The sequence below is a fragment of the Schistocerca gregaria genome, chromosome 8 (genome assembly GCF_023897955.1).
Source record: "Schistocerca gregaria isolate iqSchGreg1 chromosome 8, iqSchGreg1.2, whole genome shotgun sequence".
NCBI lineage: Eukaryota > Metazoa > Arthropoda > Insecta > Orthoptera > Acrididae > Schistocerca > Schistocerca gregaria.
The window spans coordinates 223056530-223070735 of record NC_064927.1 but is presented as its reverse complement, the minus strand read 5'-3'; the positions used below and the strand labels follow the sequence as shown (position 1 = coordinate 223070735).

General features: G+C 39.0%; 1 protein-coding gene across 6 annotated transcripts in view; it reads left to right on the top strand.

The window, feature by feature from the left end:
• LOC126285410 (protein spaetzle 5) overlaps positions 1-7418 on the top strand; it is a 310585-nt gene extending 303167 nt beyond the window's left edge. For 4 of the 6 annotated variants that reach the window (XM_049984767.1, XM_049984769.1, XM_049984766.1 and 1 more), the window contains exons 5-6: positions 3746-4021; positions 5920-7418. In XM_049984767.1, coding sequence (XP_049840724.1) covers positions 3746-4021; positions 5920-6091 — 448 coding nt within the window. In that variant the 3' untranslated portion in view covers positions 6092-7418. The remainder of the gene's footprint in view (positions 1-3745; positions 4022-5919) is intronic. The other 2 variants (XM_049984770.1, XM_049984771.1) reach the window with 1 other exon arrangement.
• Positions 7419-14206: the final 6788 nt, after the last annotated feature.

The window sequence follows — 14206 nt, the reverse complement described above, 5'->3', positions numbered from 1 at the left end:
TGAGATTTTCTGAAGATATTGTAATTCTGCCATAGATCACAAAGGACTTGGAAGAGCAGCTGATTAGAATGGATAGTGTCTTGAAAAGATGTTATAAGATAAACATCGACATGTAAAACGAGGGCAATGGAATGTAGCCAGATCACGCAATGCTGAAGGAATTAGTTTATAAAATGATAAAATGAGACATTAAAACCAATCGATTAGTTCTGTTATCTGGAAATAAAAATACCTGATGATGGTTGAAGTAGAGAGGATGATAATGCAATCTGGCTATAACGAAAAAGAGTATTTCTCAAAAGAGGAGTCTGTTAACAGCTAATCTAGATTTAAGTGTTAGGAACACTTTTCTGAAGGTATTTATGTGAAAGTTTGCCTTGTACAAATGTGTGACATGTATGACAAACAGTTCAGAAATGAAAAGAATAGAAGCCTTTTAAACATAGTGCCACATATGAATGCTGAAGATCGCATGGATAGATCGAGTAACTGATAAGGAGGTAAAGAATGAAATTGGAGAACAATATAATATATGGACCATCTTGACTAAAACTAAAGATTAGTTGATAGGACATATCTTGAGCCATCAAGGGATCATAAATTTGGTACTGAAGGGGAGGGGGAGAGAGAGAGAGAGAGAGAGAGAGAGAGAGAGAGAGAGAGAGAGAGAGAGAGAGAGAGAGAGAGAGAGAGAGGGGGGGGGGGGGGCTAAAAGCTAAAAACTGAAGAGGGAGACCAAGGGATGAATATTGAGAGTAGGCTCAAATGGCTATAGTTGCAGTAGTTAAGGAGACAGGAAGAGGCTTGCACTGGAATGAGTAACATGGAGAGACGCACAAACCAGTCTCAGAACTGAAGACCACAATGACAACAAATGTGCGTCGATGTCAAAGAGGCCATTCACTTCTGGATAAACATTTATATAATTAAATGATCAGCTACAAAAATATTGTCTGCTAGTGTACTGATTTCATGCGTAATGCCAATGGGAAAATTAATAACTGAACTCAAGATCACAAATGTTAAGTTACATTTCCAAATAATTTCTTTTATCTGAATCTTTCAGAAAATTAATATTAAAATCCCACATACTATCACTTCCTTTCTTTTGTCTGCCAGCTGGCATAAAAATAACTCAAATCTTCCTCATCATATTTTTAAGTTTTCCAATGGGGATTTATAAATTATAATAACTATAAAAGACGTCACTGGCAACCAAAGTTCACAAGTACAGGCACCCAGGTGATGACCTAAGCAGACAGTACTGGTTTCCATATATTTGAACTTGTTGTGATTTTTCACATACACAACTACTTTTTTTTACTTAGCATTCTATTCTCGACATTCTGTATCATGCACACATATACGAAATTCATTAATTTTAGTTTTTAGTCCTGTAATATTCAGATGAATCATGTTACATTGATTCAAACATACTTCTTTTTTGTGTGACAATTCATTTATCGGGATGGCTTTTAAAGCATTCCACCTGGGAAAGCCTAAAAAAGACTTGCTCTCACACCTATAATCACAGGAGATATGAATTTAAGGGCAAGGTAATTTTGTTACACATGCTCATGTTCCTCCTAGTCCATGAATTTAAAAAAATCCCAATTTAACTCAACATGTAGTTTTCTTGGTCATATCACACCTACATAGTATAATACATGAACAAAAGAAAAACCACTAAACGTACACTCTATGCACCAGTTCTTGCATCATAGGAGCAGGGGAAAAGACAACACGCATACAATCTGCATACGGCCTATGCTGTCAGCAGAAAGACAACTTTCCTTATTTGAGATTAAACTCATATTGCTCCATTTACAGTGAAACCCATTAATTCCATAGTACTGGCACAGTTTCAAAGTAAAGTGAGGAAGTTAAACCAGGAATGGTCACTAGAACTATTCATTATGCAATTCCTCTTTGTTAAGTAATGGGCATCATATCAACAAGAATGTTGCATATTGGGATCAAGACGTAGGACTGGCTGGCACCCATGAGATAACAGAGGTTTTTCTGTTAAGTTTTTCCTCATGCCTTTGATTGGAAAGGAGGCAGTGCATGTACTGAGCTGACTCTGGCAGTAATTTACATCCACATATTTGAAACTTACTGGCAGATTAAAACTGTGTGCTGGAATGAGACTCGAACTCATGACCTTTGCCCTACACGAGCAAGAAATGGCAGAATTAAAGCTGTGACAATGCGTCACAAGTTTGCTTGGGTAACTCAGTTGGTAGAGCACTTGCCCGCAAAAGGCATAGGTCCTGAGTTCAAGTCTCATTTCGGCACACAGTTTTAATCTGCCAGGAAGTTTCATATCAGCACACACTTCTCTGCAGAGTGAAAATTTAGTTCTGGATCCATATATTTGTCACATGGTCTTCTCTGAAAGGTACAAATATTTAAACCTGCAATTTATAAAATATTAGCACAAGTAACGCTCATCATTGACTATAAAAAAACATTATACGAAAAAGATGCACCACAATTACATGACCTGAATGAAGTGAAATGAATGAATGGCATTGTTTCCACACACAATTAGTCCATTGTCAGTTGCCTTATCATAACATTAATGACAAAACAGCTATAGTGGATTTATCCATACAAATACCAGGCAGTCTGGAAACAATGAACTCAAACTTGCAAAAACTCATGAATTGTATCTTTCACCGTTTAAATCATTCCCATTCCTTGTTCCTCGGTAATTCTGTGTCTATAATGTTTGACATGGCTGTCATAAGAAATATTGAATTCTTTCTTATATCACAATGAAAAGATATCACATCTTTGGAAATCATCTGTTGGTTAAACCTGTACAAGTCTGTTGTCCTTGTGCCATCCAGAACTCATTTTCTGCATATTTTAATGCTGAAAAAAATGCTAGTGCACCTTATTTAGAATCATGAGTGGCATTCATCCAAGATATTCTTGCAGAGGCCTGTTCTGTAAGTTCCAAATGTTAACAACCACATATCAGAACTTATTTTCTTTGATGATTTTTGTCTTGAATAACCATTCTCTTTTTACATCCAATCGTGCATACCATAATCACAATACAACCTCTAAAAATAATTTACACAGAGACCTAGAACAGCTAAGTATCATACAAAAAGATGTTCATTATTCTGCCACAAAACTCTTCAATTCTCTTCCATCTGCTATCAAAGCCCATATTAATTCCCCACCTACATTTTAAGTGAAATTAAGCAAATACCTTATGGATAAGTCCTTCTACTCTCTGGGTGAGTATCTGCAGAGTAGGCCTAATCAATGACTGTCTTTGTAATTTGTTATTGTATTTTCTATTTTTATATTCTAGTCCCTGTTTATATTATGTTAGCTGTAATTTGTCTTCACTGCCTAAGATGATCAGTGTATGGATTTTCTTTCTTCCATACCAAATTTATTTTCAGTAGTTCATGTCATGTTTATCTGAACTATATCTATTTAATTTTTGTTCACCCTTTAAGCTTATGTCATCAGATTGCAACACTTTTGTCATTGTATTAATGTTTCTTGTACATCTATAAAGATGTAAACTGACTCATTCCACATCCACGTGATTTATCACTATATGGATTCATAGAATTTGTAATACATAAATGAAAATAAAATTCTTTGGGATTAGGAAATAGATTGTATGGATCTGTGTAACTAGGCACAGTGGGAATATGCTGTTAATTATTATTTATGAAAATTACCACTCATGAAATCTTTAACATGGCATTTTCAGATATGCAAGATCCAATTCCAAAGCAGAGGCAACAGCCACTTCACCTGGAACTGGCAGTAGCAGCAGTGGCACCACCAGCAGAAACAATGCAGCAAGAAGTGGATCAAGATCTCGCCGTCAGAGTGGCAGTGGTTCTCAGGATCAACTTTGCCCAACCACAAAGCAATTTGTCATGCCCAAAGCTGCCATGAACAACCAGGGAAACTGGATGTATGTGGTGAACCTCAATGAGGTGGATGATCGTTACACCCAGCTTGTGGGTACGGAGACCTGTGTGTAAGTCTCAGCTTTGGGCAGGGACATCATCCTTCGCAAAAAGATTATCTTTTCTGTAATCTCTAACACATTTCCCATTTTGCCTCCTAAACATAATACATATTGCTAACGCTCTATTTTCTACTGATCTTTTATGCATGAGACAAAAAACATAAATTGAACAGATTGAAGCCATAAACATTCTGCACCTTCAGTATGCAATGTAAATTCTGAACCATTAAATATTATGCAAATTAATATGAACATCTCAGTATAATGCAGTTTTTAAGAAATTATAATTTTAACATCAGAACAATTCATTTGTTAATAGAGTTTCCAATTATGGAATATACTCTGAAGCACCAACAAAACTGGTACACCTGCCTCAGAAGAGTGTTTCCGGAGCCACTCTCCAGCAATTCTAGACATGTGTCACATTGTCCTCCTGGAGTTGCCCAAGTTTGTCGGAATGCACAATGGACATGAATGGATGCAGTTGATCAGGCAGGATGCTTACGTATCTGTCGTGTCACCTGTCAGAGTTGTATCTAAACACATCAGGGGTCACACATCACTCCAACTTCAGACAACCCACACCACTACAGAGCTTCCACCAGCTTGAAAAGTCCCCTGCTGGCATGCAGGATCCACGGATTCAACAGGTTGTCTCCGTACCCTTCCATGTCCATCCACTTGATACAATTTGAAATGAGACTCGGCTGACCAGGCAATGTTTCCAGCCACCAACAGTCTAATGTCGATATTGATGGGCCCAGGCAAAGAGTAAAGCTTTGTGCCATGCAGTCATCAAGGCTATACGAGTGGTCCTTCGGCTCCAAAAGCCCATATCAATAATGTTTCATTGAATGGTTCACATGCTGATGCTATTTAATGGCTCAGCACTGAAATATGCAGCAATTTGCAAAAGGGTTGCACTTCTGTCATGTTGAACGATTCTCTTCAGTTATCACTGGTCCTGTTCTTGTAAGATCTTTTCCCGGCTGCACCAGTGTTGGAGATTTGATTTTTTATTGGATTCCTGATATTCACAGTACACTCGTGAAATGGTCGTATGGGAAAATCCCCGCTTCATCACTTCCTCAGAGATGCTGTGTCCCATCACTCATGCACAGATTATAACACCATGTTCAAAATCACTTAAATCTTGATAACCTGCCACTGTAGCAACAGTAAGTGATCTTGCAACTGTGCCAGAAACTTGCCGTCTTATATAGGTGTTGTCAACTGCAGTGCCATATTCTGCCTGTTTATGTATTTCTGTATTTGAATACACATGCCTATACCAGTTTCTTTGGCACTTCAGTGTACATTCTAACAGAAAGACCATGTTGGTCCAGTCTAAATGGAAACATATTAACATATTTGTCTAAATATTTCATGATGTTCTAAAATAGTTCTCAGTAAAATTTAAGTATGATGCCACTGAAATTTTAAGAATTATGTTAATTGATTTTTTAAATTTTTTCTATGAGAATTGTTTTTTTTATTATTATTATTTTTTAATGGAGTTTAAAAACAACGTGAATCTCAGTTAATAACCCTTTTATATTTGCTATACTTATACTGAAGAAACATTAAATGTCAGGAATTGATCCTCCACTCCGTAGGGAAATACACACTAAAGTAAAAGTTTGGCAAAATTAAAACTGCATGCCAGTAGTGGAGATTGGAATACACAAGGAATTTAACTAACAGTTTGGAATTCTGAGGGAGACAAGAGGACATGTCAAGATAGCTCACTGAGTAGGAGTACAGCTAGCTAAAGGCGAGGGCCTGACTTTATGTTCTGTTCTGACACACTGTCTGTTTTGTCACAGATAAAAACTTCACTGTAGAGAACTACAGTCTTCATTAATTCACCTAAGACAGATATATCTGATGAAACTTTCATTTTTCAGGTCAAACCAGTGCAATGGTCTTTGTACCATACCCAATGGTTACACGTCTCGCTGTCAGCAACAGTATGTCCAGAAGAAATTGGTGGCCTTAGAAGGAAGTGGTAATCAGCTCTACGAAGATTTCTTTTGGTTCCCCCACTGCTGTGTCTGCCAAATTACACAGAATGGTTAATACTGATTTATCCTCCTGCAGCTCTACACTGCCAAACCATACATGTGGCTCAACAGTACATGTTTCATCTTCTCATCACTCTCATCAGGTTCCTAATTGAAGATTCTGTGAACTGTCTAATGAACAGTATTTTTGAAATAAAGTTTGATAATTACCATTCACATTAAGGGATTAATTCCCTCAATGTTATGTGCTTTACTATCGTGCTTACAATTTAATGTTATTAATTCTGACATACATTTATTTCTTAATATTATGAGTAATGTATATATAAATTTGTGTGACTTTCCATTGTATAAAACATTCATGTATGGTCTGCAGGAAGAATAACGAGCTATTAACCTGTCCTACGATAATCAAATCTGTTATATACCAATCAATAGTATCACTTTTTATGAAAACTGCGAGGCTCGTTTTGTCATTCACAACATCTACTCCCGAATATTACAGATCATCTAGATTAAAACAGAAATGTTTGTCCAGGGAATATAATGTGGGGAAAAAAACACTAGAAAACTACCACAAAACAATTACCAATGAACTAATTAAAGGAGTATCTTCCATCTGGTGAATTATTTCTAAAATGCCAATATACATTTTGCAAGGATATGCATAATTCACTCCTCAGTCATCATTCACATGTACAGAAAATGTGTGTTCATCAGTTTTACTAGTTTGTATGTGCTGGCCTTTTGCTAGCTACTTTCTGTTACCATAATAGTCATTTATTTTATTTTTCATGTTATTTGTTATAAGGCTGATGTTAGACATTCTCATATGTATAAAGATCTTTTAATTGTTCATTAATCAATTTTGTTACATGATAATGGACAAAGTAATTTAAATCCTATGTACATCCATCATTATAAAGACAAAATTAGGAAGTACTATTTGGTGTCACCTACTGTTGGCAGTCAACAAAGAACTGGAAAACACTTGTAAATGTATTGTTCCATGTACGAATGAAAGAATTATTTTTGATCTCTCTTGCTGTTGAATCAGGATGTAATAATTTATCATTTAAAATAATAAATGGTTTGAAAAGTATTTGAGTGCATTTGTGCACTATGTTGAATTCAATACTGCTCATAAACACATTAGTTGATTGATTGATAGTTACTATACTAATGCTATCTGGCACCAGACAATCCAAAATTTTGAACTTTGTGAAAGTTATTTATTTCAGGTACATTGTCCTGTTGCTGAAACTCATTATTTAAAATGTAAATAATTCACTGCTTCATAGAATATGTGTATTGTATGAAAATTTTGTAAAATTGTAGACTTTTTTAAAAAATTATTACTATTAAAATTCTTATAAATACCATTCAGAAACATTTCTTTTTACAATTTACTATCACTTGGAACTGTCACTTCTGTTAACCTCTAGTGGCCCTGAACCATATTGTCTAATGCTTCTACCAGAACACAATGAAGAAAAGAACTACTGCCCACAATTCAAAGACAAAGTGAGAGAGTATGATTACCACCATTTGTGTGTGTGTGTGTGTGTGTGTGTGTGTGTGAAGCAGTAAGCAGGGGTAGGTTAGATAATTCTATTGATTTTGATTTTGGCAGTTCATTGATTCAATACACAAGCTGAAAACAAATGGAAACATACAATCTCAATATTTTCAGAATAGCTGTTTAACTCAGAAAATCTACTGTTTATTATTTTTCAGAATATGTGATATTATGTGTGTAATATATGAAGTTAATCCCTTTTTGCACACCTCATTTTGTCTTATAAAGACAAAATATTTTGGGGATGTTACATGAAATACATTACATGTAGTAGAAAAGGAAGGCATAATATTGCACATTAAAGAAAAAAGAAAGAAGCAAAGCTATTGTCAACCTGAAGATTTAATTGAAACTGCAGTGTTTTATTGAGCATGGTCCTCTTGAAGTTGGTATGCTTTTGTCTTTCTCTGACCTTTTAATAAAAAAAATACTTTAAATGATAAGTCAGAATCTAGTCTTATTTACACAAAAATGTGTTATGTAAATATAAAATGGCTTATTTCACACCATTACAATTAATTGTAAAAATGTTTCACTAGAACATGAAATGAACTAATTAACATGTGTGTTTGGCTTGTGGGTACTTGAGGTATACTATTCATACAAAGTACACAAACAACAGTTTGGAAACTGAAACATTTTTATTGTTCACTAAACACATTGATAAGGAAACAACACCACAAAGAGCATCCACATAACAGACTGTCCACACTCCACATCTCAAAGAATACAAAACAGAAAAGATAATATACTTAATGCAGTAGTCTTGCTTCCAGTGGATGACCACATTGCTATAATCGTCACAATCAGCCCCCCTGTTTTTGGACTGAAGGGCATAGGTCTGCAATAAAATCTCCTCATTCAGAACCTTGCAGAGGAAGGAGCTACAGATGCAATCCATTGTATGATGTATACTGAAGATACTGCAGGAGGAGAGGGTCAGATTCTTGATCAATGGTCATGGCACCCCAGTCAATGGCGGTGAGTGATGCACAATCCCATAACAGTTAGTCAGCCACAATGTTGGCATGGTGGCAATGTGCTGGATCTCAGTGGTGAACTGCACACTGAAATCCGTGTGACTGGATTGACGTGGTGAGCTGAGGTCAGGAATTCACTGAAACAGCATGAGTAATATATGATCACCAAACCTGTGAATATGTGCTCTTCAAGCCAAAGTCTGAAATGCTTGATGGCAGAAAAATTGCAAGCAGTTCTCTATCAAAGGCACTCCAACACTGTTGTTGTAAGACAGTTCCCACATTGTTACATTTGGAACAGTGCAGTTGATTTTGAATTTCAGTGGTAAGATACAATCCACCAGGATGTTTGTTTGCTGATGTCAAAGGTGCAATCTTAGGCACTGACTTTTTGCATCATTTTTCTGTCGCATCAGATTTAGTGCATTAATGTCTGCTAAACTGTCATGCTCTCCTCCTATCTCTGCTACATCAAACTGCATTATGAGTGATGCCGCCGGGTTCCACCACTTGAAGATGTCCACGACAATCAACCCAGCCGTACCACATCAACTGTTTCCATATTGATAAAGACCACACACACATATGGCACATAAGATAATGCTGACTTATACTTTCACTGACGTAATAAAACTTCAGGAGAGTTGCCACATGCTTGCGGCTCATATACCTGAAATACAAGCTTGCAGTAATGACATACAGAGTGCCAGTGTTAGCTTGCGTGAGAACAATGCAGTGTTGCACTGAAAAATGTCTGCATGGCCAATTACTTAATATCTGCCCCCGCCACAGTTCCTTACCTTCAGGGTAAGGCTAATATGGCGCACAGTATGTGACTTGAGATAAACACTAATTTCAGACCCTGAATGCACTAACAAAGTTTCCCCAGCATGCTTGTCCATTGCAAAATGTCTCTGTGATCCCATTGTCATGGGTACAGTTCTATTGTTGCAGATGCTTTAAATGAGCTCACAAATACGCGTGCCAACTGGCACTCACCTAGGAAGTTTGGGTAAATGCATAGTTTGGTACAAAGTTGAGATGATTTGTCAAAATGTTTATGAAACTAGCACCATCTGCATGCCTGGCTGTCATTACGAGGCAGATGAACAGCATCTTCCTGTCACTGCAACCTGGTGTTAAGACGGGCAAGTTCAGTGATGAGATGGCCCATACGACAGCTCCATCATCAGAGTGGGCACTGGTGGAGAAACAGTGTTGCTTGAAACAACTGAGACTGCAATGCTTGGTATGGGGTTATCAGCAATAACCTCAGATTTCACTTGAGACAAAGTTGGAGCTGTATAAGCAATCATCACAAAATCTGTTTTCCATGTTAGGCCACTAATGAGAAGGATGGGAAAAGCTAACAATATTGCCCGGACATATGGAGACAAACACTGGAACCAAAAAAGCTTCAGTGATTGCTCAGATAGCAAGCCTTGTCCTAACAGTGAACATAGTGAGGGAGCACTTGGGAGGGGCAAGTACCAGTTACTGCCTCACTCTCCATGATTTTTTGTACATGTGTGATTCTGGGGTCAGCACAAAACATTGCAAGACAGTGCACTGAAGAACAGCAAAAGATTGTTTTTCAAACACACCAGCCAGCTGTTTACAAACCATGAGGTCCAGTTGCAATTTGGAGGAGTAAATTTTTCCATTATCTAATACACTACTGGAAATTGAAATAAGAACACAGTGAATTCATTGTCCCAGGAAGGGGAAACTTTATTGACACATTCCTGGGGTCAGATACACATGCTCACATGATCACACTGACAGAACCACAGGCAACAGAGCATGCACAATGTCGGCACTAGTACAGTGTATATCCACCTTTCGCAGCAATGCAGGCTGCTATTCTCCCATGGAGACGATCGTAGAGATGCTGGATGTAGTCCTGTGGAACGGCTTGCCATGCCATTTCCACCTGGCGCCTCAGTTGGACCAGCGTTCGTGCTGGACGTGCAGACCGCGTGAGACGACGCTTCATCCAGTCCCAAACATGCTCAATGGGGGACAGATCCGGAGATCTTGCTGGCCAGGGTAGTTGACTTACACCTTCTACAGCACTTTGGGTGGCACGGGATACATGCGGACGTGCATTTTCCTGTTGGAACAGCAAGTTCCCTTGCCGTTCTAGGAATGGTAGAACGATGGGTTCGATGACGGTTTGGATGTACCGTGCACTATTCAGTGTCCCCTCGACGATCACCAGAGGTGTACGGCCAGTGTAGGAGATCGCTCCCCACACCATGATGCCGGGTGTTGGCCCTGTGTGACTCGGTTGTATGCAGTCCTGATTGTGGCGCTCACCTGCACGGCGCCAAACACGCATACGACCATCATTGGCACCAAGGCAGAAGCGACTCTCATCGCTGAAGACGACACGTCTCCATTCGTCCCTCCATTCACGCCTGTCGCAACACCACTGGAGGCGGGCTGCACGATGTTGGGGCGTGAGCGGAAGACGGCCTAACGGTGTGCGGGACTGTAGCCCAGCTTCATGGAGACGGTTGCGAATCGTCTTCGCCGATACCCCAGGAGCAACAGTGTCCCTAATTCGCTTGGAAGTGGCGGTGCGGTCCCCTACGGCACTGCGTAGGATCCTACGGTCTTGGCGTGCATCTGTGCGTCGCTGCGGTCCGGTCCCAGGTCGACGGCCACGTGCACCTCCCGTCGACCACTGGCGACAACATCGATGTACTGTGGAGACCTCACGCCCCACGTGTTGAGCAATTCGGTGGTATGTCCACCCGGCCTCCCGCATGCCCACTATACGCCCTCGCTCAAAGTCCGTCAACTGCACATACGGTTCACGTCCACACTGTCATGGCATGCTACCAGTGTTAAAGACTGTGATGGAGCTCCGTATGCCACGGCAAACTGGCTGACACTGACGGCGGCGGTGCACAAATGCTGCGCAGGTAGCGCCATTCGACGGCCAACACCGCGGTTCCTGGTGTGTCCGCTGTGCCGTGCGTGTGATCATTGCTTGTACAGCCCTCTCGCAGTGTCCGGAGCAAGTATGGTGGGTGTGACACACCGGTGTCAATGTGTTCTTTTTTCCATTTCCAGGAGTGTAGATGTTGTGGGAGCCAAAAATGGCGACGAGTTGCATGAACCACACTTTTGAATCGGTTGGCCAGAAAAGTGGAATTTTCTGAATTCCTGATGCCCACATGAATATGATTGTCGATGGCTGGAGCTGACGTCATAGTTGATTACCTGTTGTGAGGCCTGAAGCTCTTCTTTAATGGAGATGATGGACTCCATAATGGTGCACATATGTGTCTCTGTACACGTAAAAGGTAAACTGTTCAGCTCAGGGTCACCACTTGTGGTTACTTCAGGTATACTTTTCATACAAAGTACACACACAACAATAAAGAGACTGAAACACTTTTCTAGCTCACTAAATATGCCGATACAGAAAAACACATGCATAGCAGTGTGTCCACACTCCGCTATTAAAGGAATACAAAACAGGAAAGATAACAGTCTTGAGAAAAACAGAAAACACATTTTATGCCATAGTCTTGTTTTTGGTATCAATCACATCACTATCATCGCCACAGACTCATGTAACTTAGGCATTTTTGCTGTCAATTATCAATAATTAATGGCATTAGTATCAAGAAGACTACAAAAAACACTTCATTAAAGGTACAAAAAGAATATCAATAAAACATCTTTTCTTCTCTAAAATTTTCATGACCACTCCATTTCCAAATATATACTCCAATAACCTTGCTGTTAATTGGATGTTACACTCTAATCTTTTTTCCTTATTTTTTAAATATAAACTATAGAGGTAATCTTGTATTCTGTCCATTTCATCAGACGAAGATGTAAGAAAAAAAAATTTACAGTATTTTAAGAGTGAGGGCAAGTAATGCCAGAATCAGAAAACTTTTTTAGGGATTTTAATATACTTGAATTCTGATTGAGTACAGATTATAAGACGCAGTCTCCAAGTTTTGAGAATGACTGTGTGCTGTGTCATTACCACACTTCCAAGGAGGCAGTAACCATTTTAGCCCTCTGTTGCAGGATTCAACTATGTCTGACTGCTAGAAACATTTTGTGTCATTTTCCATGTGGTATTCAGAAACTGTTCACAATATGGCTGAAATTGAATCATTTCCTTTTGATGATATGTTTTAATTTGAAAAACAATCTGAGAAAAAAATTAGAGCCTACAGAAAAAGTATGTGGTGTTTGGGGGTTATTCTCCTCCCTCTGTCACAAGCTTTTGTTTGTTCGGCAACATTAGTCATACAATACTTCCCTACTTAAAAGTTTGCCCAAGTAATCAGCAACAGACAGTACAAAAGACAGTGCTATCTGTGTTCAAAAATTGTTGAATATGTTGATTTTGGCAACTGCTGGACTGGTGCACAAGTTCACAACATTTTTCTATAAGTTTAGTAAACACAACAGATGCCAACAATAGAGACTTAAGTCATCAATAATATATTCTCTTTCAAACAATAGAAATTCCATGTGGAATATCAACAAAGTAGAAAAAGGCAGATTGCTACTTACCATAAAGAAGACACGGCGGGTTGCAGAGAGGCACAATAAAAGACACTTACATAAAGCTTTTGGCCACAACCTTCATCAGTAAGAGAGAGATACACACCATCCACACTCACAACCAAGCACACCACAAGCACACATGGCTACCAACTACAGCATCTCGGCCTGAAATGTCCAGATTCTTATGTAAGTGTCTTTTAACTGTGCCTGTCCGCAAATTGATGTGCCTTCTTTATGGTAAGTAGCAAGCTGTCTTTAACTATACATGTTCCCCTTCACTATTTTCAACACCCTGCCAATGGGAGGGTAACTTTTCAATTTCAAAAGTAGAAATGATGTGGTTACAAGGCAGAAAACTCATCGAGCCATGTTTGGAGTGCATTTTCATCCAGAAAGGAAGATCCTTGATGATTGTTTGATAAAGAGCGGAAAAGGTGAAAATCTGAAGACACAAGATCAGCTGAATAAGGTGGGTGAAGAATTATTTTCCATCACAAGCACTGTATAGTTTGTCAGAATAGCTCAATGCAGACAGGAGTTACTGCAGAGTAGCATCACCTCACGCACTCTTCTTGGCCGGTGTCCTTGCACTGCATCTGCAAGACGTCTCAGTTGTTGACAACAAATGTCAGTAGTGATGGTTACACCTCGAGGAGAATTTTTAGTACACCACACCATTGCTGTCCCACTAGATGCCTAACATTATCTTTTGTGGATGCAAGCAGGTCTTTTTACAGGGAGTTGCCACTAAACCATTCCTTTCTTTTCCTTATATGAGTGTAAAGACATCATTTCTCATCATCAGTAATAATACAGGTTAGGAATCGTTGGTGCTGTTCATGAGCCAATTGATGACGAGCAAACAATGATGCACATATGGCTAGCTGCTGATTTTTGTGATCTTGGCTTAAAGCATTCGGTACCCACACACATGATTTTTGAACCTTCTCCCCTGTAGAAAACTGTTGCACAATAGTAGAATTACCACAGTTTGTCATATTAAGCAATTCTCGTGCAGACTGATGTGGACCATTGTGGGTTAATGTGTTTAAATGATCTTCATAAA